Raw genomic sequence first — 22,751 nt, forward strand, 5'->3', positions numbered from 1 at the left:
TAAATAAAACATTTTGTCTTTGTTTGGATTACATACATTATAAGCACTTGATATATGTGCATGTAAAATCTTAAATGGTGACTTTAATTAAACTATAACTAAAGCGGTCAGATAAATGTTGTAGAGTAAAAAGTATATGAGTAATGAGTAAAAGGATAATATTCCCTTAGGAAATGTGGTGGAGTAGAAGCATAAAGTAGCATGGAAAGAAAATACTCAAATACAAGAACGTCAGAACATTATTTGAGTTAATGTACTAGTTACTTTTCCCCACTGATACATTAAGTATAGGAATTCCGTTCTTTTCCCACCACTGCTCACAACAATGGTTACACAAAATACCAACACAACATACAAGATACCTACCACCACCACAGTAAACAGAGAGAAAAGTGGTAACAGCTAAAGAAGCATGTAAAAGTGGGAGAGGTAACAGTCCACCTTGTTCACCACAACACCCTGCACACTACTTGAACAAAGACATCGTGAAAAATGGGACATAAACGGACCAATGAACGCTCGACTAAATCCCTGTGAAAAAAGACACCAACTAATCAGAGCTCTCATAACTCTAACTGCGTTATGATTGACACTTGTGTTTAGCCAATACACAACGTAGAAATCATTGAGGGGCGTTTCCAGGAAGAGAGCGGTTACATTTTCCTGTAATGGCGGACCAGGCAGAGAACGAGGCTATCGGGTTCAACGACAACAGGTCAGATAATAGCAAATAACATGTTAAATGGGTATCGGCTCAGTGGAATATTAAGCACAATCTGAGATTTTATGTGAAGTCGTTTTTGGTCGAGAGGTTGGGATGTACAGTGATTTTACTTGAGAATCTAGCCACGCTAGCTAGCTAGCGGTGGCTAACTAGGTTGTGTTTCCAAGCGGCTCGCCTCTGCTCTCTGCTCGTGGCATGCGGTAAACACCGGCAGCCAGGTCAAACACCGACATATATTTTGCTCTTACACCGGGCTACTTAACTCACCGGGCTCCGGGGTTTGTGATCACACACAGCCCCAGCCTCACATGTGCGTTATTTGCACAAATGTTAGTGCTTAACAGACCGCTAGCTAAGCTAAGCTACGCTACATTCATTAGTAAGCAGGGGCGCATAACTTCACGCCCGTTCAGTGTTTTGAATGGAGTGGCTTTCTGTTAGTCCAAGTAAAAATGGATTCAGTGATGGAGTGTTTTATTGTTTTTCATTGTGAATCGAAGTATATGTCCCTACCCGGACAACTGTAGACCACCATGAAGAATTCATTCTAAACGTGGTATAATAAACCTCACAGCTTAACAGCAACGACCACGTTATTGCGCTTGAACGCATTTCTGCAGCTCACGTACAGTTTTGTGCAAAAGGCGTCAGTAGTTTGGATGTTTAAATTATTGTCCATTACGAAGTAAGGGGGCGTCAGCTCCCAAATTCATACTGCATCTGTATCATTACAAAACCATAAAGGCTAAGTCGTACAGACTGCTTCCTTCATAACAGACATATGCCCCTCAGTGTTTTGTATCGCCTCCATTATATAGTTGATGTTAATATGCTGACATCGTACTTGTGAAGGACAATGTTGGTGCTTTACTATAATTACACTATAGAGTAATGACTATGCCGGATTTCTTCCACAATGACTTCTAAATAACAGCTAAAGGAGAAGCCTTCAGCGTGACTTCATATTATTGCGCACTGAACGACTTGACAATTTTAAATTTGCCACACCTGAGTGATATTAAGGAAAAATATTCCGTGCTTAATATGGTAGCTGTATATTCTTTCTTTTTTGTTGCCCATTCTTACCTGTAGTCACAGTTACCTTCAAGCATTAGAATTACCTGCAATTTTGTGGAATAGCTTAATAGTGAGTTCACATTGAAATATTGATAAAAATGGCAATATCAGCCATTGAGCACAGGTTGTAACTCCGAATTACTTTGTTGTGCTAGAATGGCGCAGCAGGCAGTGCGGTTCCGCGGCCCTGCGCCTGCTCCTGCCCAGACCCCAGTGTTAAGAGGCCCACCGCCACTCCTAAGGCCACCACCACCTCCTTTTGGGATGATGAGGGGACCTCCGCCACGACCCCCATTTGCACGTCCACCCTTTGACCCCAACATGCCGCCCATCCCACCACCAGGAGGCATGCCACCGCCCATTGGACCTCCCCATTTACAGGTGACTGTTTTTACAGTCTCTTTGACTTCCACCATCTACTCCTCTGAATGATACAATAGTGACTCACAGACCTAATTTCAATTTATAGGATTCAGTAAGTACAGCTATTGGCTAAATTGTTGGCTGCTTATCTGACTGATCATTTTCTATACCCAATGAAGTCACCTTTTGGTGGAGGACAGAGGACTCTAATGGGGCAATTTAGATTCCTAGCACCATTCCTTTGATTTTGAAAACTTAATGCTGAGTCTCCATCTTTTGCTGCAGAGACCCCCATTCCTTCCCCCTCCCATCGGTAACCTGCCACCTCCTCCAGGGATGCTGTTTCCCCCCGGCATGCCCCCCGTTCCTGCATCTGGAACTCCTGCACTCAACCCTACAGAGGAGATCTGGGTAGAGAACAAGACGTCAGAAGGAAAGGTAAGCTGGAAGCCTCACTTAAGCACAAAGCAGGGTTGTTACACTAGTTTATGCAGCCCAGAAAAGGATGGAGATTTGATTGATGACTTCCCAACAGTATAGCCCAGAAGTCCTGGTTTAGACAGCATCAGTATTACAAGGGTTGTCTGATGATGCAGTGTAAAATATTGAGCTGACATTAGGCTTACATGGCTGATCTAATGGGCATAGTCACTTGATTGCACTTAAATATTTTTGCTGGAGGAAGTTTTTACACTGCTCAAAGGAGCCACTAGCTCTCTGAAAATGATTTTTTACATTGGAGCACTGTTGTATCCTATGGTACACACACACACACACACACACTAAACCTGATTAAAGAAAAATCTTGTGGTAAACTGTCTAAATAATATCTTCACCATTTGACTGATAATTTGGCTGGCTTTCCAAAATAAGTCATTTTGAGAGAAATCTTGCTTAGTATGTGTCAATATAATCAAATAAACTCATTATTAAAAAGTAATCCTGTGGTATTATCGCAGGGATAGATGACATATATCAATTTGATGCCTAGCTTTACATTCTCACGATTTGTCACCAAGTTAAAGTGTTTTCTTGTCTGTTATCCCTTTTAAAGGCATATTACTACAATGCCAGGACCAGAGAGTCATCGTGGAGTAAACCAGATGGTGTGAAGATCATTCAACAGTCTGAACTCAACCCTCTCCTTGTAGGTGGGGCTGGGGCTGCAGGGACTGGTGCAAGTGTGGGGGTGACTGCAGCTGCCAGCTCAAGCAGCGTCAACACTACAGCCAGCACAGCAACAGCCTCCCCTACTCAAGCCCCTTCCACAACCTCCTCTCGCTCCCTCACCTCCAGTCCAGACTCCAACACCTCCCCCTCCCCTTCTGTGACCATTGCAGGTAAGTACACAGTCTTATATCAAGCACACACTCCCACGTATACAAAAGCAAAAATAAAAGTCTTTATTTTTTTCTCTTTTTGTTCCCAAAAGCCACTGTTGTAGCAGACCTAACCCCTGTTGCCACAGTGACCTCAACTGTTGCTGTGTCTCCAGTCACTGTGGTGACTGTTTCCACGGTGCCATCACCTGTTACGGCGGTGCAGACTGTGCCACTTCTGCCTGCAGCCCTGCCTCACAGTGTGGCCCAGCCCACTGCAGCCATACCTGCCTTCCCCCCTGTCATGGTGCCACCTTTCAGGGTGCCGTTGCCAGGCATGCACATTCCTCTACCAGGTAAGAACCGCAGACTAAGAGCATGAGACTCACAGGCCATGATATCTAGCTGCTACTAACCAGTTGTTTTTATAGATGTTTATATATAATATAAGATGACCTCTGGAATACAACCTACTGGAACCAGAAAAACAACCCTGCAGTAAATACATTACAGAGCTATACTGCAAACTTATTGGTCGGTCTCTAGTACAGAGTTTCAATTTTCAGGTGATCTGTTCTCCTACACTCTTCTGAATTTTGTCCACCTCAGCCTGCTACTGTTGCTGTGCTGCTCTCCTTTATGACAGCCTATAGTGCAGCATTTTACTCATAGATGCAAGTAAAAAGTACAGTGTGTAAGTGATGCAATGGGGACACACACCCACAACTTATACATGTAAATGTCACAAATCTTTTGAAGAGGCTTCCAACTAGATATCTCTTGGTAGTGAGTAACTCTGTTCAGTTCAGATTTGTCAGGCAGCATTTTGTTGAAGGGTCACACAGCACAAGTCAGTGGCTTAAATTTAAATGTAAATGCTCCTGTTAGTCCTGTGTTTGCTTTCAGAGTTGTTTCTGTTGCTTTTCTCTCCTCCTCTGTTATATGTCTTCTTTGATCCCTTCTTGTTTCTCTCTGTCCTTGTTTTTAACGAAACGCTTATTTGGGTAGTGAAATTCCTCAGTTTATTGTGTTCTTTGTGGACAAAGTGTCTGGCATAATCAGAATTACGATCAGGTGGGGCTGGGGTTAGATTAGCGTTGTTGTTTATTCAACTGATCAATATCAGACTAAGAGCTTCCTGATTGACTTTGAGATTTGTGGTGTTCCAACACTAAGCACTCACGCTTTCAAATGCGCTTTTTTAATAGTTTTCCTTCTTTTCTGATATCAAAATTTGGATATAATAGCCTCCAAATGAATTTTAGTTTAGATTGTAAACACTGTGCTCTCAAAATACACCACAAGCACATAATCATCAACAGTAACTCAGATGCTCAGTCCAAAATTTGGGCGTGTGTTTGTCTGAGTGGGCCACACACACAAACTCTTACACACCATGGTAGCTGATGTCTAGTGTCCTGCTGTGTTCAACCAGATGCTTGCTTGTCCATTGTTCTTTCAGGTGTAGCAATGATGCAGATAGTAGGTGCGCCCTGTGTAAAGGCAGGCCCCAGCGCCAACGGTAAACACCCAGCCGCTCGCCTCTCAGACCCACAGTAGATGGCATGGTAGTGAATGATGTCTACATGAGTCATATGGTATATATGGGAACCCTCAAACAGTGGCACGCCGGTGAATGCTGTGAAAATGATCCATTCAGCGTACAGTGGTGAAATTTCTACCATTTCAACAAAAAGAAGCAGAATATGCAGCTTGATTGTGATTACACTGACACCGATTTCACATGACCTGTTTGCTCTGGATTAAATGTGTCACATAAAACATTTTATCACCAGCATAATTTTAAGATGTTGCACTGGACAGTGTGCTAAAGTCTACTTTCCACCATTCCCTTGTTTAAGCCAGACTGGAAATACAAATATTCCCTGTTGCAGACTTTAGACTATTCACTTTGTTTGTGTGTTGTCCTCAGGAATTGGTTGGCAATTGTTTTGCTCTGTTTACTGTGACTGGTAAATGAGAGTACATTTGAAAATCGGCAGCTAAATTATTAGATTGGGCAAAGTCACTGATGGATCAGTAATTTTTTTTTAGCTTTGTGGTTGATGATTTCAAGCTGAGACAGAGACCAAGGACAGTCCTATTACTGCGAGCTGCTGCTGTCTAGTAGTGCTTCAGTAGTGTAACAGTTAGGACTACATGTTGTGGTCATGTGGTTGTCCTCTTTTGTGGCATGGTTGTGTGTGTGGTCACTGCTTTGTTTGTGTATGTGGCCTGTGTTTGTTGTCAATAACTTGTGTTTAGACTTATGCAGTTTCTTCCACAAAATGATAATATTGTTTTATTTATTTATTTTTCTTTTTTTTATTCACGCACTCATCTAATAATCTACTTTTCTAGACAACCAGAGAAACGCTTTCAAGGAAAGCCCCTTTTTAAGTTGCAGTGAATCAGTCTCATTTTGCCCGTGGAGCTCACTCTCTTACCTCTGGTTTTCCTAATACTTGTTGTTTATTATAAATGTGACATTTCACAAAATTATGTATAAACTAATTCCTTTTTTAGAGTTTAGTCCATTGTAACTACTATTAGTGGCTAAGACAGAAAGATGACTGTCATCCAATCATGGTCCGTCTCTTTCCTTTCTGACTAATGACAGGTATGCTTCCTGGTATGGGCCCGCCTTTAGTTTCCATGATGCACCCTCAGCTGGCTCTCTCAGCAGCTCCTGCCTCCATGGCTGGATCATTGCAGCTCCCTGAGTGGTCAGAGTACAAAACAGCTGATGGGAAAACGTACTATTACAACAACCGAACACTGGAGTCTACCTGGGAGAAACCACAGGCCCTGGTGGAGAAAGGTAGGCACTGCTGGGTAGCTCACACACGCACGCACACACCCTTGTTGATATAATACATTCCCTTGCCCCTTACCGTAACCTTAACCATCCAAACTGAATGCCTAACCCTTACCCTAACCAAAACCCAGTTCTAACCTGAACCCCAAAACCAAGTCTTAACCTTAAACTGCTCTTTAAAGCTGGTTTCCAGTATGGCTCAAAAGCTGTACCCACTTTAATTTTCTGCTCTCCAACAACATTGTCATTTGTTAGTGCACAGTCATACACATTAGAGCCATATTCACAAAACATCCTAAGCCTTAAAGTGGCTCCAAACCAGCTGAGTTTGGAGAATCTGCTGGGGAAAAAAGGGCATTTCAGTCCTAACTTCTTGGTTTTGGACATAGCCTTTTAGCCTTAAAAGTAGGTCTGAGTGTATAAGCCCTGCTGGTCTTCTGTCATACTTTTTCACTACGGTTGGTATGTTTGTGAAACAGGTATTAAATGGCATACTGTGTGGCATTAAAAATGGTATTAAAAGTCTTAAATTTAACCTGGTGAACTTTGCAGAAACCTAGTGCAGGTATGGCTTATTAGCAAGTGAAGCTTTTATGGAAAAAGAATATGATAGAATTGATAACATTCTTTATTTGTTGAGCTACATTGCACCATTTTTACTCACGTTAGTGTGCGTGTGTGTCTTTTTCTCCTCGCCTTCAGAAAAAGAAGCAGAAAAGGCCAAGGAGCGTCTGGCCCAGGAAGAAGCTGAGGCCATGGAGATGGAGGATGAGGAGAACAAAACAGAAAACACTAACAATGAGAAGGAGGTATGTGAAGAGTAGAAATTAAAAACAAAAATCAAAATGAGACAGTGTTCTGTTTCATTTTGAATTTCAAACATGCTTTGTTGCTATGACCCTAATTTAATACAGTATTATCAAAGCGTGTTGTAAAAATTATTGTTATGATATTCCACAGTGTAAGAAATAAAAGCATCAAACATATACACTGAACTGTGAGGTGAGAGTTGCAGGAGGGAGAAATGTGAGGCAAAGATTCTGGGTGACAAATGAATGCTCTTGTTTCTAAAAACAATAGAAAGTTAGTAGTTGTAGTTTGTACTACCCATCAGCACACACAGGTCATGAAGGCACTTAGTGTAACAGTTGAATGCAATGGTAATGGTGAGAACCTATTTTTTCTTCTCTGTCTTTCTGTCTTTCTGCCGAGCAGCCAAAGGAAGAAGAGATGACGGAGGAGGAAAAAGCAGCTCAGAAAGCCAGGCCTATAGCCACCAACCCTATCCCTGGCACACCATGGTACGCCCCCCCCCCCCCCCCCCCCCGTCACAGGCCACATTATCTCTCCTCTACACTTTAACACAATAAATTTATTGAATTCTTATTTCTTATTTCCTTGCCGCCTCTCGATGGCCGTGTGTGTCAATCAATTCATATCAGGTGTGTGGTATGGACGGGTGATGATCGCGTGTTTTTCTACAACCCGACAACACGGCTGTCCATGTGGGACCGACCCGAGGAGCTGGTTGGTCGAGCTGATGTTGACAAGCACATCCAGGAGCCGCCGCACAAGAGAGGCTTGGAGGACGGCAAGAAGACAGGTGTGGACAAAGACATACATGCAGTCAGTCACTATGACATTGAACACATTACTTTTCTAAGGAGCGCAACCAGTGTCCAGAGAAAGACTAATGGTTTTTATACTGAGCAATGTATATTTATGGTTTGTGTAATCAGGGACACACTGTGATTTGGATGTAAATAAAAATCATTAGAGAGCTGCTATTACTTCTAAACGCTGTATGCCACAGTGTCTGTAGTATTTATTTTACTGTTTACTGTTCATGCACAGCAATCAATAAGGAAGAGCCGGAATTAGCCATTGCTACTGAAGAGAATCAGGATGAGGAGCCAACCAAAGCCAAAAAGAGGAAGTGAGTATCCCATTATTCAATGCTACAGTACTGTAAAACCTTTTAGTTAACTTGTCACTAAAGGAAATCATGTGCTTAACCCTCTTCTTGTCTTGATCTTCCTATTTTTCCACCTCATCTCATCTCTCATAATTCTCACTTCCTCTTGTGACTCTTTGTGGCTTCACTCGCACAGGAAGGAGGATGTGAAGGAGGCCGACTCGGAGAAGGAAGCAGCAATGGAAGCAGAGCTCAGAGCTGCCCGAGAACGAGCTATAGTGCCACTGGAGGCCAGGATGACCCAGTTCAGAGAAATGCTGCTGGAGAGAGGGGTAAGTTACTTGACATTTTAACCAGAGTTTGTTGGTCTTTATTTGAAGACACCCCATCACATGACTGGGCTTTTAGGCACTGGCTAAGAGAGAGACTTTGTTGTCCCAAAGGTTTTTATGTTGTTTCTTATTTCCTTGTCAGTTCTTGAATTATTCTCATTGCTTGGTAGGATTTTATTGTCAAGAGCAAATGATGAAATTTTACGTAACAGTTTTCTGAGTTTTGTGTTTAGTATGTTAGTGCATGTGTAAAGTTTGTAGTAGACTTTTGTGGGATATGGCTACAGCTTACAGTAACTGTCTGTGTAATGCCAGTATTGTCTCTTTTACATGTAGGTGTCTGCATTCTCAACTTGGGACAAAGAGCTTCATAAGATTGTGTTTGACCCACGTTACCTTCTGCTCAACCCAAAAGAGAGAAAGCAGGTTCAGTTTCTCTCTTCTCCCTCACATATTGCTCATTCTCACTTTCTGATAGTATAATCTTTCTCGTGTAAAGAGTACTTTTAAAAATCCTTAAGTCATAGTTTTGTGATTATGCCCACTTCAGGTGTTTGATCAGTATGTGAAGACACGTGCGGAGGAGGAGAGGAAGGAGAAGAAGAACAAGCTGATGCAGGCCAAAGACGAGTTCAGGAGGATGATGGAGGAGGCAAAACTCACACCCAGGTAAAGGGACAGGCCAGTTTTTCTACCTGATGGTCTGTGATTGGTGTGTTAAAGATATATCGGGTATGCGGATATTCAGTCTTGTGTGCTGATATTTCGTCAGACAGATGTGAACAAGTAGCTGCCTACAAAGAAAAGAGAATTCTCATCTTAACATAATTATATGCCGAGAGTGGGTTACGGATAGTTAGTTTATAATTCCCTTCACAGTTTGGGACTTAACTCACAACATTTAATATCATAATATTATTAGTATTTAGCATAATTAGTCATTAATAAATCTTTCTTTCCCATTGTGCTGAAGAGATCATTCCATGAGATGTTTTTAACAGTTCACTGTGCATTGTAAAAAGTAGGGTTTTTTTTGTTTTTGTTTTTTTGCAGAACAACGTTTAGTGAATTTGCGGTGAAGCACGGCCGAGACCCGCGATTTAAGACCATAGAGAAGATGAAGGACAGGGAGGCTATCTTCATGGAATTCATCACCGCTATGAGGAAGAGAGAGAAAGAGGACTCCAAGTCCCGAGGAGAGAAGGTATCAGGAGAGAAGGTGTCGAATGATGTCTGCAGGGGTCTGTTGCCCTGCTGACTTGTCTTTTAGCAAGTTACTTACACTCTACCATTTGCAGGATTCCTGCTCTCCTGCAGACTGTGGTTTTTGAACAGATTTCTAATTCATTTTTATGTGTGCATGTTTGGTCTCAGGTGAAGCAAGACTTCTTTGATCTCCTAAATGAGCAGCACATAGAGGGAGGCCAGCGGTGGAGCAAAGTTAAAGAGCGGCTGGAGACTGACCCTAGATACAAGTCTGTGGACAGCTCTGCACTCAGAGAAGAACTTTTCAAACAGTACGTGGAAAAACAGGCCAAGGTAAGATCATCTCTGTGAGTCTGAAAGATGGAGAGAATGACATGAATCAGGTGTGAGAGATTGCTCTGATAATTCTTCATGTACTTTTATACAGAAGTGGGTATGAATGAAGTAAGTCTGTGAAATGGACTTTTTTGTGTGTACACTGTAAGATTCATTAGTTAGTTTGAAAGTTAACCCTGAATGAGTGTGTTTTCTTCCATCTGTTTTTATGCAAAATTTGTGCATAAAAAAACTCCTAAAATTAAAAAAAAAACTTTCAAATGTCAGAAATACAAATTTCCATGCAGAGGTGGAAAGGTTGGTGTGGTGTTGGTTGTGTCCTCTTCCTCTTCATTGTTTTATTGACACCCAACTGGAGAATCAGTGCCAACATCTGTTTATCTTTACAAATCAAACCTTAATATTTGGATGGAAACGTTCATTGATTTAATTTTCCAAAATTTAAAGCAGCAGTGCACTTGGATGGAAACCTATCTATTGTCGGCATCAGGTAAGGAAAAAAAACTGATCCGCACTGTGTGTCTCATCCCCCACAGAGCGTTGACATCGAGAAGGAGCGAGAGTTGGAACGGCAGGCTCGTATCGAGGCCAGTCTCAGAGAGAGGGAGCGTGAGGTGCAGAAGGCTCGATCAGAACAGACCAAAGAGATCGACCGGGAAAGGGAGCAGCACAAGAGGGAGGAGGCCATCCAGCATTTCAAAGCTCTCATGTCTGATATGGTGAGATGCGCCGCAGATTTTTGTTTTTCCAATAAAATATGCTGTGTTGGATGTAGGATTTATTTTTCACTTTTTCAAGTTTTGATAAGAAAAGTGTGGTAACAACTGATTCTAACCATTAGCAGAAGGTATAGTTCCGTTTCTGTTTAGAGTTCCTACACAAGCATGTCAAATTTTACAAATACAGTTTGACTGCAGGTATAAGTGCATCAGAGCACTATATATTTGAGAAATCTAAGTATGTTGGCAGGAGGAACTAGTGCCTGTAAACTAGAACAAACTGTAGTTTGTCTGTTTTCTTAAAACTGTAATTCCAGAGAGCATTAAATGATATTTACTCTTCCTCTGCATTTATATTGTTTTCTGTTCACTCATTCCACAGGTACGTTCTTCAGATGCAACATGGTCAGACACACGGCGTAACCTGCGGAAGGACCATCGCTGGGAGTCAGCGTCGCTGTTGGAGAGAGAGGAGAAGGAGAAACTGTTTAACGAACACGTAGAAGCTCTGGCCAAGAAGAAGAAAGAGCATTTCAGGCAGCTACTGGACGAGACCAGCATGGTGAGAAGTAAAAACATCAAATGAGGAAGGTGCCAGAAGTAGTGTCAACAGCTGGAAAAGCTGCCAGTCATCTGTAATAAGCTGCTGTTAATTTACTCTGTTTACGTTTTTCTTACATGTGTGCACACATGGGCAGCTATAACCAAAGAAGGAAAATTATTCTCTGCAGTTTAACGACCTGGATCAGCTGGATCACTGATTCATTTGAAGAGCTTATTGACAGACCTGTGTTTGTATTGTAGATCACTCTGACAACTACATGGAAGGAGGTGAAGAAGGTCATCAAGGAGGATCCTCGCTGTATTAAGTTCTCCTCCAGTGACAGAGTAAGGCTTTCAATGTTATTTAAAAGTGTTATTATATATAATATTATTATATAATTTTTAAGTGTTATTTTTTTGTGTAATTATGAAATGATAAGAGATCTGTCACTTTTCTGATGCTAATTTATTTGACTTTAGCGATGGATTAAAACATATGGTATATTTACATTGCAAGAATCTTAAGCAAAGTGATTAAAGAAACAAAAAAAGCCTAAACATTCTTCCTCTGTTAGTTAGAGCAGACTAACAGAACAATCTATAAAGACTGAACCTCTCAACTTGTGGCTACAAGTCTGTTCTCTGAACTGAGCTGAGTTTGTCCACATGACAGCAGTCCTCAATCTTTCCTTGTTAAATCAATTTTCATCGAAGTCATTATTCTTTTGCATAAATAATCTTGACCTTAAACAACATTCCTTCATTTTTCCACATTTATGGGACCAGCTGATAGGTAGGGTAAACAAAAAACTATGATTAAGGCTGATTACACAGTTGTTCCATAGAAATGTCGTCCATCAACCCAAAGACAGCACCATCAGTCCTGTAGCAAACGCTGTCACTGCTCAGATGCTCCCTGACTCATAATGAATAAGTGTCAGTTTTAGTAAAAACTTTATTTTGTAGTTGGTTTATCCATCCAACAGTTATTTGCCACTCATCCGGGTCCAGATCACATTAATTTATTAATTCTGTTACAAGGAATTGATGTTATAAACAGCTGGGAAGTAATGACAGAAATGTGATATAGATGCCACATCATGTCTGAGTTTTGGTGTGTGTGATGTGTTCATCTCTCTGTAGAAGAGACAACGTGAGTTTGAAGACTACATCAAAGACAAGTACATCACAGCCAAAGCTGACTTCAGAACCCTGCTAAAGGAGACAAAGTTCATCACCTACAGGTCTGTGCACTCACTGTCATAGGCACAATCAAAACAAGTGTTCACAGTTCATTATTTTACAAATATCTCAAATGTAACTGTGAAATGGGTGAAATTTTTGTTCATTTTTTGGGGTTTAACAACTTTGGTAAACGATTAGAAGATTCTTTGATTTGAGTCAAGACAAGCTGCAAACCTGCAGATGGCTCAGGAGGGGGGATAAACTGTCCTTTGACACACATTTTGTGTTATTTTTAAGCTCTGACCAGTTAAAATATTTGAATTAAAGTGACTTTCTTGCCTAATTGATTCAGACAGTATAAACAAGCATCTAAGGAAGACACAAACCCAAATCTGAACAGCGGCTTGTTCTTAAATCTCTGAATCCATTTACCATCCTGCCTTCTGCCTGTGTCACACCCTTCCCTTCCCCCAGGTCAAGAAAGTTGATCCAAGAGTCAGAGCAGCATCTCAAGGATGTGGAGAAAATCCTTCAGAATGACAAGCGGTACCTTGTTCTGGAGTGTGTCCCCGAAGAGCGCAGGAAGCTCATCATGTTCTACATCGAAGACCTAGACCGCCGTGGCCCACCACCTCCCCCCACCGCCTCTGAGCCCACCCGACGCTCTACCAAGTGACCAATCACATCACCCTCTCGGCCGATGCCCTTCTCCTCCTTGCCCTCTTTTTGGCTAGAGCATGACCTCCCCCAACACCCCCTAAACCCCACCCTCCAGGCCCACAGCTGGCCTCGCAGTGTTATTACTGGGGGTTATGTTGCTTAGAGATGTACCATAGAGATGAACGGTTAAGGTCTCTGTGTTATGTCGCCTCTTAGCCCTGAAATAGCCCTGCATTAAAGGCAGCAGCAGGGAACAGAGGTTACCTGATCTCAAGGTGACCCTTGACCCCTCACCTCTGACTGACCACATTAGAGGGAGAGAGGGATGGTGATGAGGCTGCTGCCCGAGCAGCCACAGAGGTGTAAGATAGCTGATGTAAATGAAGTTGAGTGTGTGTGGGAGTGTGTCTGTGTGTGTCTGTGAGTGTGTGTGCATGTGTCTGAGGCGTCCTTAAGCCTTACTGCTCCACTGTGCCAGTCATTGTTTCAGCGGCTCAGTGTGAATGTTAGTTTCTGCTCAGTGGTTTACTCCAATGTCGCAGCAGTTTCTCTGTTGAATGAAATAAAGGCAACTTCCACTGTTTTTCAATATGTTGCCCGGTGTATTTCTATAGTAAAGCTCCACCATTACTGGATGAGAAAATAATCCTGACCTAAACCCCCGCAGTTTCATTATTTCTCCTTAAACATGCAAGCAAAGAATATTTTTTAAAAAGCCACGTATTTGGTGGTAATTAAAATATATTCAGGAGTAACCTTTTAATAATGCATGTACCACATAAACATGACAAATTTCTCTTCCCAACATCAGCTGCAGTTAACAATCCTGGGATCCTGGCCCAGGTATTAGTTGGCATTTTGTGGTATTGCCCATCCACTGTTTAATCAAACTATATAAAAAGGCAACAGAGAAAAGTAAAGCTGGGTCACTGGGGTTCTACGGCATCTGCGCAGTTGCCCACCTTGCTAAGTTGGCTATCTATCCTTGATGATGGGTGACATGTTTTATTTGTGGAGAACAATAGCACCGTGCTGCGGCATGCTGAAAGTTTTGGAACGCTGCGTTGATAAAACCGAGAATCGCGGCTGTGCGTAAAATACGTACACTCATTCATAATCTGACGTAGACCTGATCAGACGGCTGCGATTGGCCGACACAAGCCAACGGTTCACGTTACGTGATGTTGCCGGACGTGAATGTAAACGGCCGTTCATTAGCGAATCGACCTGCATCATCATCATCATCACCATTACCAGATCATCTTTTCTCCAATATCCGGAACCCAATTTTAAAATAAGCACCTTACATTTACAGCGACAGAGTCAAGAGACATGTGAATAGCCTTGTTCTGAAAATACTGCCCGTGCAAAGGGGAGAGAAAGAGGGGAGCTAGCTTAATGTGGTAGGTTAACGGTCGCTGCTCGTCTCCTCTCCTCCCGCTCATCTCAGCTCTGTTTTCCGCTATGGCCGGCTCTCTACTCCCGCTGTTCGCCGTCCTTCTGTCAGCCTGGCCGGTTGTCGGAGACCCGGAGGGACCTGCTCCTGTCGACGGAGCTCCGCCTTCTAAAATAGGTAAGGAAAGCAGTGTGTTAAAACATCACAGCTGGTCGCTGAATTCAGCCAACGTTAGCCGGCACCCAGAGGGTTACAAGCTGGTCCGACCGCAGCTTTATCAAATGCTGCTAATAATTTGTGAGAAAAATTGGATTTGATGTTTATTTATTTTTGTCCTTTTTATTAGATTTTACAGAGAACCCAGTGCTGCCTCATTTGTCCAAAGATGTTATCCAAGTAATGGAGATAATCAGAATCAGCTTTATCGTCCAAGTATGTTTGTGGATACAAGGAATTTGACTCTGGGCTCTAGTGACTCTCAATTTACCTGCTGTACCAGTAGCAATGTCCTGGATGATACACATGGACATACAACAAAGCTAAAAATAAATAAACAAATAAAAAGAACATATGACCATTATGTGCATGCAAGTATGTGGGGAAAAAAACTTTAAAAGCACCTGACAACATCAGAGGCCTCCCTGATGGTATTGCACGGCAGCACATCTAAAGTCCCCAAATGTCTGCACATTACTGTAGATAAATCCATACGATTGGTGATTATTTGACACATTTCACTTCCAAATCTCCTTGTGATTTCAACCTTCCCCTTCAATCCCTTGTGCTTCAGCTGTGATTGGGGCGGGGATAGGGGGCAGCGCCACGGCCCACTTCCTACGGCAGCACTTTGGCCCCGAGTTACAGGTGGACGTGTTTGAAAAGGGTGAGGTCGGGGGTCGTCTCGCCACCGTAACGGTCAATCACAATGACTACGAGTCTGGAGGTTCCATCATTCACTCCCTCAACCTCCACATGCAGGAATTTGTCAAACAGCTCGGTGGGTTTACACACACACACACACACACACACACACACACACAAGGGTTAAAAGGCTAATAGGACAATAAATTCTGTAAGTGACTGCTTGGTATTCATTTAGCCACTGTGTCCTTTTCTAGTTAGTTTTGATGGAAAAGATGCATGATTGCATGTTAAATAGTGAAAAGCAAGTTAAATCAACAGCTTGGCTTCAAAACAAATTTCAGTGGAAACTTCAAACATCTGTTCAGGGTTACAAGATATGAAAACTGGTGGAAACAAGGACCATTTTTGTAGAGATCCTTTGTAATGGCAATGGAGATAAGTAGCTTGATCATATTAATTCTGGGCCTCCAGTAGATGTAAGCTGTCAGGAAGAGCAGCCATCAGTCAATACACGTAAATGTTTTGAGTTACTAAGTAGTACTAAGCAACATCTTGTGTGGCTCTCTGACAGCAAGACATGTCATTGTGGTTCTGCATTTAATATTCAGTGCCATGCCAAAGTAATCAGACCACACAACTGCTTAAATTTTGTTATTTTGCATTTTTGCATGAAATGATTGTACAGAGAACTTCAGAGAATCTATGAGTTATCAATGTGAAATCACAGTTTGTGAATATTTTTTTATTTGAATATTTTCTGTCTTTTATTTTCACAGAAAAAATGAACAGGTGCATTTTACCCGACAAAAAAACAAAAACAAATTCTATATGAAATCACTCCTTGTGTGTGTTTTGTCCCCTGTGTTAACCTGTGTTGGCCCCCCAAGGTTTGAAGTATCGCCGCAGCATGGCAGGAAAGACAGCAGTGTTTAACGGCAAGGAGGTAATTCTAGAGGAGACAGACTGGTACCTGCTGGACTTGTTCCGACTGTGGTGGCGCTATGGCATCAGCTTCATACGCCTGCAAATGTGGGTGGAGGAAATTATGGAGAAATTCATGAGGTAAGCCAGACATATGAATGTCCTCTTTGTGGTTTAGTCTCACGGTAGCTGCCTGTTGTAAATGTCTGGCGTGTCTCTGTAGGTTCACAGAGGGGCCCCACTTTTATTTACATATATCTGCACCTCTTCAAAATGATATGTGATTGGTCTACATGATATGCTTCATGTTTTCTCTTCCGGTGTAAACCCTCTTGCCACCAGTGTTTTCACAAAGTGACTCAGAGAATAGAAAAACAGTTGCTTCAGGTATAAAGGAAATGCAAAACACTGCCTTCTAGTGTTGCAGTCAATGAGCAAAGCCTGTGCTGAACCATTTATTGTTTCCTACGCTTTAGGTGTTTTTAGCCTTAATCGCTGCAAAACCTCAACTCAGTGTGCGACTTTCAGAGCATGAGGTCTGTATAAATATCGACAACCATCTGCCGGAAATAGCTGAGGGCCACTGAAATGAAAATTCAGCTCTCGTCATCCGACAGCAGCAAAACAACACAGTATACAGCCAGAAATGATGCCTGTGACCAGCCAGTCCTGTCTCAGATATCAGGTGGTGCACAACCTCACGCATGACTGTCAAATATGGCCAAGAGTTCAAAGGTTTTGCATGTTACCATGACTCAATTTCAGCTTGAAACATGAAACAGGCCCTGATTTGCACTTTACCCCTCCACCATCACCATTCTCCGACCACTATTTCCTCCCTCAGGAAATTATTTATCTTGGTATCACTGTTTTGTTTTTTTGCCTTCTCTCTAGATCAGCAGCAGTGAGCCTGTATCTCTCTCTGTCTCTGTGTCTCTTTCTTTTTTGTTATTCACAGATAATTGCTGAGAAATTTGTGATAACTTTGAGATAGAAGTGAGGAAAAAAGATTCTTATATCTTGTTTATGAATCTGTTTACTGACTTAAGTGACTACTATTATTACTAATTAACCATTTATTTGTTGTCTGTGTACACATGCATAATAAAGGATATACAAGTACCAGGCCCACGGTTATGCCTTCAGCTCAGTGGAGGAGCTGCTGGACTCTCTCGGGGGGAGTGGCTTCATCAACATGACCCGGAGGCCGCTCTCTGATTCACTGCTGGAGCTGGGTGTCTCACAGCGCTTCATCGACGAGGTCATCGCACCTGTCATGAGAGTCAACTACGGACAGAACGTCAGCATCCCCGCCTTCATAGGTCAGATGAAGGAAGAAATGAGCAGTGGAGTGAGGGTGTGACGAGCAGGAAAGAGACAGGGAAGAGAGAGAGAAGAGGAAGGCTGCAGCCCTGAAATTAGGACCAGTTATGAGCTGAACATCTCTGTCCCTGCTGATGTAGGTCAGGAGAGAGGAAAGAAAGAGAAAAGAAAAGAAGAAAGATATAGGAGATGAGGAAGGGAGGAGCGGGTAGTCGAGAATAGAAGAGAGCAAGGTGAGAGGAGGGGTGGCCTGTGGGAGCGAGAGAACAGGAAAATGTGTGGGCAGCTGATAATTGGTTTATAGAACTTGGCGCTGTCTGTTGTGAGTGAGTGTGTTTGTGTGTGTTTCAGGCGCTGTGTCTTTAGCTGGCGCCCAGAACAACCAGTGGGCGGTGGAAGGAGGTAACAAGCTGGTGTGTTCTGGCCTGTTGAAGATAGCCAACGCTAACCTGCTGCAAGCACAAGTCAACACCATCTCCCTCGTCCAGCTAGGTGCTTAACCTCGAAGTTGACTGAATGGCATCATGTTAAGCTACTAGTTCATTTTAACTCAGTTTTATATTGATCTCTTTGAAATTGCAGCACTTGAAATTATCCTTGAAAACGTGAATTGAAACCGCATATTCAGATAGATGGTTTACAACATATCACAAAATATTGACGCTGATTTAATGTATTTGTCTGACAGGGGAGGCACTCCAGTACGAGCTGAGCTTCACCACAGCAGCAGGGAGGACGGGATCAGAGCTCTATGACATTGTGGTGTTGGCGACGCCGCTTCAGGCCAATGTCGAATCTGGACTCCAGTTCCAAGGTTTCACTCCACCCTTTGATCAGCTTCCTGGCAACTATCACAGCACTGTAGCAACTGTTGTCCACGGCTACCTCAACACCTCTCTCTTTGGCTTTCCGGACCCTCGCCTGTTCCCCTTCGCCAACATCTTGACAACTGAGACACCTGATCTGTTCTTCAACAGCGTGGCTAGTGTTTGTCCCGTCAACATCTCGGCGGGTTTCCGGCGTAAACAGCCACAGGAGGCTGGAGTGTATAAAGTGTTCTCGCCACAGCTTCTGGACAAGTCTCAGCTCAAAACACTCTTCAGGTCAGCCACTTCCTTCCTGAAATCATGGTATCAACTGGCCCTGCAAATAACTATTATTTTCATTACTTCATAATCCATTGAAGTATTCCTCATTTTCATATTTGGTCCAAAACATAGAAGAAATTACTGTTCTAATTTTCCAAAGCCCAAGCTGACGTTGTCTGACCACCTGCCAAAAACCTAAAGATATTTGAGTGAAGTTTTGGGATTTTTTGCAAAAGGAGGAGTCTACAGCCCCGCTAGCAGACATGAATGTGCAAACCAAATTTCATGGCAAACCATCCCATAGATCAAGACAGTCCAGTAAAAAACAAAAATTACAACCTCACATTAGCACTCATGGAAAATTCAGGGTATCCCTAAAGTCAGTAGGATTTATTTTCTGAGGGGCACAAATTTCTGTAAAACATTTCACAGCAAACAGTCAAATAGTTGTTGAAATAGTTCAGTTTGGACTAAAGGGCCGCCCCACTTCTGTGCAACAGCAGCCACACAACAGTTATTAAACTTGGTGATTGTGCTCTGGCATAATGAGAAATTCTTAAAAAGCAGAATAACAATTTTCCTTCTTTATGTTCCTCTCAATTTTAGGTCGTATTACTCGGTGCAGGTGACAGAGTGGCAGCCCTACTCTCATTTTGGCAGCAGCCAGGGTTTGCCGCCTGTGGAGCTCCACCCCAATCTCTACTACCTCAATGGTATTGAGTGGGCCGGCAGTGCCATGGAGATGAGCTCAGTGGCTGCCAAGAACATTGCCCTGCTGGCTTACCACCGCTGGAACAGACAGACTGACATGGTGGACCAGAGAGATCTGATGCACAGGATCAAGACTGAGTTATGACCTCGTTACCTGAAATCCAAGACACGCGTCAGCCAAGATACAGATCAAAGTGTTTGCGGAGGGAGGCAGAGAGATGGTTTCTGGGTAATTGTAGCTTATAGCATCATGAAGTAGAGGTCTTCACGGGTCCACTTGGTTCTGCTTTGTCTAATCAGGTAACGTAGGGTCTCGTTTTACTGCCACGGGTCTCGGGTCTTTGTGTCAGTGTGTCTAGTACCTAGGTGGATCCAAATGGACTCGAGTGTATGTGGTGGTATCAGTTCATACACACGGGGGGAGAAAACTGTGTGTTTTGAGGGAGAATGAGAACTGTGAACTTCACTGTCATTTCACTGGTGAACATCATACTGAGCTCGTCATATATCTTTCAAACCCTGTTTGCTCAGATTTGTTCTTTGAAATGGAAAATAAACCAAATCAGACAAGGATACAAAACATATCCAGGATCTTTGTTCTGTGGAGGGAACTGAAGCAAGGCTTACTGTAGGAATGTAGTAGTATGTAAGATGTGCATTTTAGGGCGTCGTGGATCGGGTCCATAATTTTGGACCCGTGAAGACCTCTATGACAGATCTGATGTACACACATCCTATGTCTTAACTGCGCATCAAATATATCCCTTGCTGGCTTTTTGAGCCAGAACACGTCCTTGTTGGTTTTACAAACTAACTTGTGAGAAGTCTTCAGTGGAAAAGTGTATTTAGGGACACATCCAGTCAATATATTACTTTTGCTATACGCATCTAATCAGAAATCAGTGATAAATACCTTGTTAAATACAAACAGAAAAACAAGCTGAAAGCTGGCTTTATCTGGCTGATTGCTTCATTCTCTGTGCCAGTGACAGAAGATATGGTATATGTTGCAGTATTGCTTGGGGATTGATTGCTAATTCTAATTCTAATACTAATTGGTGGTTTCATCCAAAAATTCAGCCGCAGGCAGCTTTTCTTTGCCAAGAAAATAGGAAACCAAGCAACCATGGAAAACCCCAGCTGATATTTATCTCGGTAGAAAGTGAATGGACTGTAGGGAGAGAGTTTTCCTGAGTTGCTGGTGCACTGTGTAAATAAATATTCCTGTGCCCAAGTCAAAAAAATATTTTGACACTCATGGGTTCAAGATTGAGAGCATGAATGCTTTTAAATGGCTTCCTTTTGCCTGCGCTGTAGCAGCTGTGAGGCGTGAGACAGACCAGTCAATGATTTAACTTTACCTTGAGGGACATAAATCAGCACTCTGACATCTAATCAAAAACAAGTGCAGCACTGCTATTACCATCCACGAATTTAAGGATTGTTAATGGACTTGCTGTTGGCACTAAGGAGATCTCATTAACATAATTTCAGCAGGATTTTTGTAAATTAATAAAATCATTATTCAGTGGCCACTGGTGCTATGCACTGTTGGCCCTTTCATCAGACTATTTCATTAACTCTCCTTCCTGCTGCTTTTGTTGCATAATCCAGTGGGAACATTTTTTTCAGGGGAATGGAGCCAACAAGCTTTCACACTGGACCGAATAAAAGCAGAGGACATATCTGTGGAGCTGCTGGCGGTGATGATGACACTTTTTCCTTTTTTCTCCAAAGCCCTGAAGCCTCATTGAGAGCCTGCTTTTTAGTGTAAGTAAGTGCTGTGAGCTTGGGAAAAACACAAATGAAGATAGAGTTGGACATTCAGTTTCCAGAAATGGAAAGGGTTAAAAACAATGGCGTGATATGATAAGAAACCACTGACTGTTGTTCATCTTCAAAAGACTTTGAGAAATGCCTTCTTTTATTTATTTTTAAATTTATACAAGTGGCTTTGGACTGAAGTGGATTTCTGGACTTTTCACGCCACTGTTGTCATCTGAAAACCTTGTGATTCCAAAGGACTTCAGTTGACAGATAATGTGATTGTGGCATGTGATGAGAAAACACTGCAACCCTTTAATCTGATGAAATCATTTCAAAACCCCATGATGGTGTCAGAAATGACAGCGGTCGAGCTGAGATGAAGGTTTTTTGTCTTTTGTTCTGAACAATGGACTTTTCTGAAATTCTAGGTTTTTACTTAGCAGCAGCTTCTGCATGTAAAGCAGTAATATATATACATGTAGCACAAGTACCTAATATGCTATGATGTATAACAAATACACAATACAAATACACACAGTCAGAATTATGGAACAATCCCAATTTAAGGTCCACTTAATAGCTGCTCTGTAACTTTCAGATGTATCGCCCAGTCTTCATCATCAGAAGGATTTTGCTCAGTTGTCATGAAGATGGACCTGTTGATGTGATTTCTGCCATACCACTTTTTGGACTTCTGTGTTGGTATAAAAGTTAAGCATGAGTGTGACATGGTTGAAAGCTCCTGAAAAAATTAGTAGGTACACCTTGAGTTGGGACTATTTCCAAGGTCAGAATGAACTTTCATGCTTAATATTGTAGATTTTTACATAGCGAGTAAAAGTACAGAATGGGAAAAAAATGAAAGACAATTAAAACTGTCTGGCTGAACCCGCACACTTCCTTTCAAAATAAAGGTGCAGCCTGTATACTAATACACAGAATTTAGTGGTTCAAAATGCTGTGTACTATTCTAGTAAGAGATGAAAAAAGGGTAGGACCACGAGATATGGTAATGATTTGCATTGTTCATCTGGCATTGCCTCCAACAATCTGAATTAGCAGTTGTGCGTCACTTCTTTATAGGAGTAATGAAGAACAGGACAAAACTCTTCCAACAAAATTCTCTCAGAAAGAGGGAACTCATAGTCTTCCACTTACATTACTCCTCCACAGAGAGAACTCTGTTACTTTATCTTACGCATAAAGTGCACTTTCTGATTTTCTATTGAAAATCTGTTGTAAATTCTAGAGATCATTTTAGTATTATACTCAGTAATAAGCAGTTATGAAGACTGTCATTATACCGTCCTCCAGGTCTGCCAAATTAACGTCTTTGTGACAGCTTTAAAATTCTGCTGCATTTTGAGGAATCTGTAGAAATCTTGCTGTTCTAAATTATATTCTTCCCTCACAGTCCTAAAACTCTTAAGTGCTCCTTTATGCATCAAAGTACTGTGAGCTGCAATACATTTCCTCACCCATAT

At 42.2% G+C, this 22,751-nt stretch overlaps 2 protein-coding genes across 4 annotated transcripts; both read left to right on the forward strand.

Moving 5' to 3' along the window:
- Positions 1-648: 648 nt before the first annotated feature.
- Positions 649-13,775, forward strand: LOC121191145 (transcription elongation regulator 1-like). 2 transcript variants are annotated; one of them, XM_041052239.1, is made up of 21 exons: positions 649-715; positions 1,957-2,182; positions 2,450-2,602; positions 3,219-3,504; positions 3,597-3,839; positions 4,946-5,005; positions 6,104-6,304; positions 7,004-7,110; positions 7,517-7,602; positions 7,744-7,904; positions 8,156-8,237; positions 8,413-8,548; positions 8,885-8,974; positions 9,099-9,217; positions 9,602-9,752; positions 9,923-10,087; positions 10,627-10,809; positions 11,192-11,371; positions 11,614-11,697; positions 12,496-12,596; positions 13,012-13,775. In XM_041052239.1, exons 1-21 carry the CDS (start codon positions 669-671, stop codon positions 13,211-13,213), a joined length of 3,063 nt encoding a protein of 1,020 aa, XP_040908173.1. In that variant the 5' UTR covers positions 649-668; the 3' UTR covers positions 13,214-13,775. The 2 variants fall into 2 exon arrangements, with proteins under 2 accessions (XP_040908173.1, XP_040908174.1); XM_041052240.1 differs by lacking the exon at positions 4,946-5,005.
- A 615-nt stretch (positions 13,776-14,390) lies between these two features.
- Positions 14,391-22,193, forward strand: LOC121191093 (prenylcysteine oxidase-like). Of its 2 annotated transcripts, XR_005895064.1 has the most exons (8): positions 14,391-14,770; positions 15,384-15,590; positions 16,345-16,519; positions 17,489-17,700; positions 18,053-18,193; positions 18,390-18,804; positions 19,396-21,274; positions 21,866-22,191. XR_005895064.1 is itself a non-coding variant. In XM_041052168.1 (7 exons), exons 1-7 carry the CDS (start codon positions 14,662-14,664, stop codon positions 19,643-19,645), a joined length of 1,509 nt encoding a protein of 502 aa, XP_040908102.1. In that variant the 5' UTR covers positions 14,391-14,661; the 3' UTR covers positions 19,646-22,193. The 2 variants fall into 2 exon arrangements, 1 of the variants encoding a protein (XP_040908102.1); XM_041052168.1 differs by having other exon boundaries at positions 19,396-22,193.
- Positions 22,194-22,751: the final 558 nt, after the last annotated feature.

Source organism: Toxotes jaculatrix, chromosome 12, assembly GCF_017976425.1.
Source record: "Toxotes jaculatrix isolate fToxJac2 chromosome 12, fToxJac2.pri, whole genome shotgun sequence".
In the NCBI taxonomy this organism is placed as follows: domain Eukaryota; kingdom Metazoa; phylum Chordata; class Actinopteri; family Toxotidae; genus Toxotes; species Toxotes jaculatrix.

Bases quoted from the DNA above. Each gene is read 5' to 3' on its own strand.
- LOC121191145 (XM_041052239.1), top strand. From the start codon at position 669: ATGGCGGACCAGGCAGAGAACGAGGCTATCGGGTTCAACGACAACAG. The intron at 8,238-8,412 runs GTGAGTATCCCA...TCACTCGCACAG, and splicing joins ACCAAAGCCAAAAAGAGGAA to GAAGGAGGATGTGAAGGAGG. The intron at 8,549-8,884 runs GTAAGTTACTTG...TTTTACATGTAG, and splicing joins AAATGCTGCTGGAGAGAGGG to GTGTCTGCATTCTCAACTTG.
- LOC121191093 (XM_041052168.1), top strand. From the start codon at position 14,662: ATGGCCGGCTCTCTACTCCCGCTGTTCGCCGTCCTTCTGTCAGCCTGG. The intron at 18,194-18,389 runs GTGCTTAACCTC...TTTGTCTGACAG, and splicing joins CATCTCCCTCGTCCAGCTAG to GGGAGGCACTCCAGTACGAG. The intron at 18,805-19,395 runs GTCAGCCACTTC...TCTCAATTTTAG, and splicing joins CAGCTCAAAACACTCTTCAG to GTCGTATTACTCGGTGCAGG.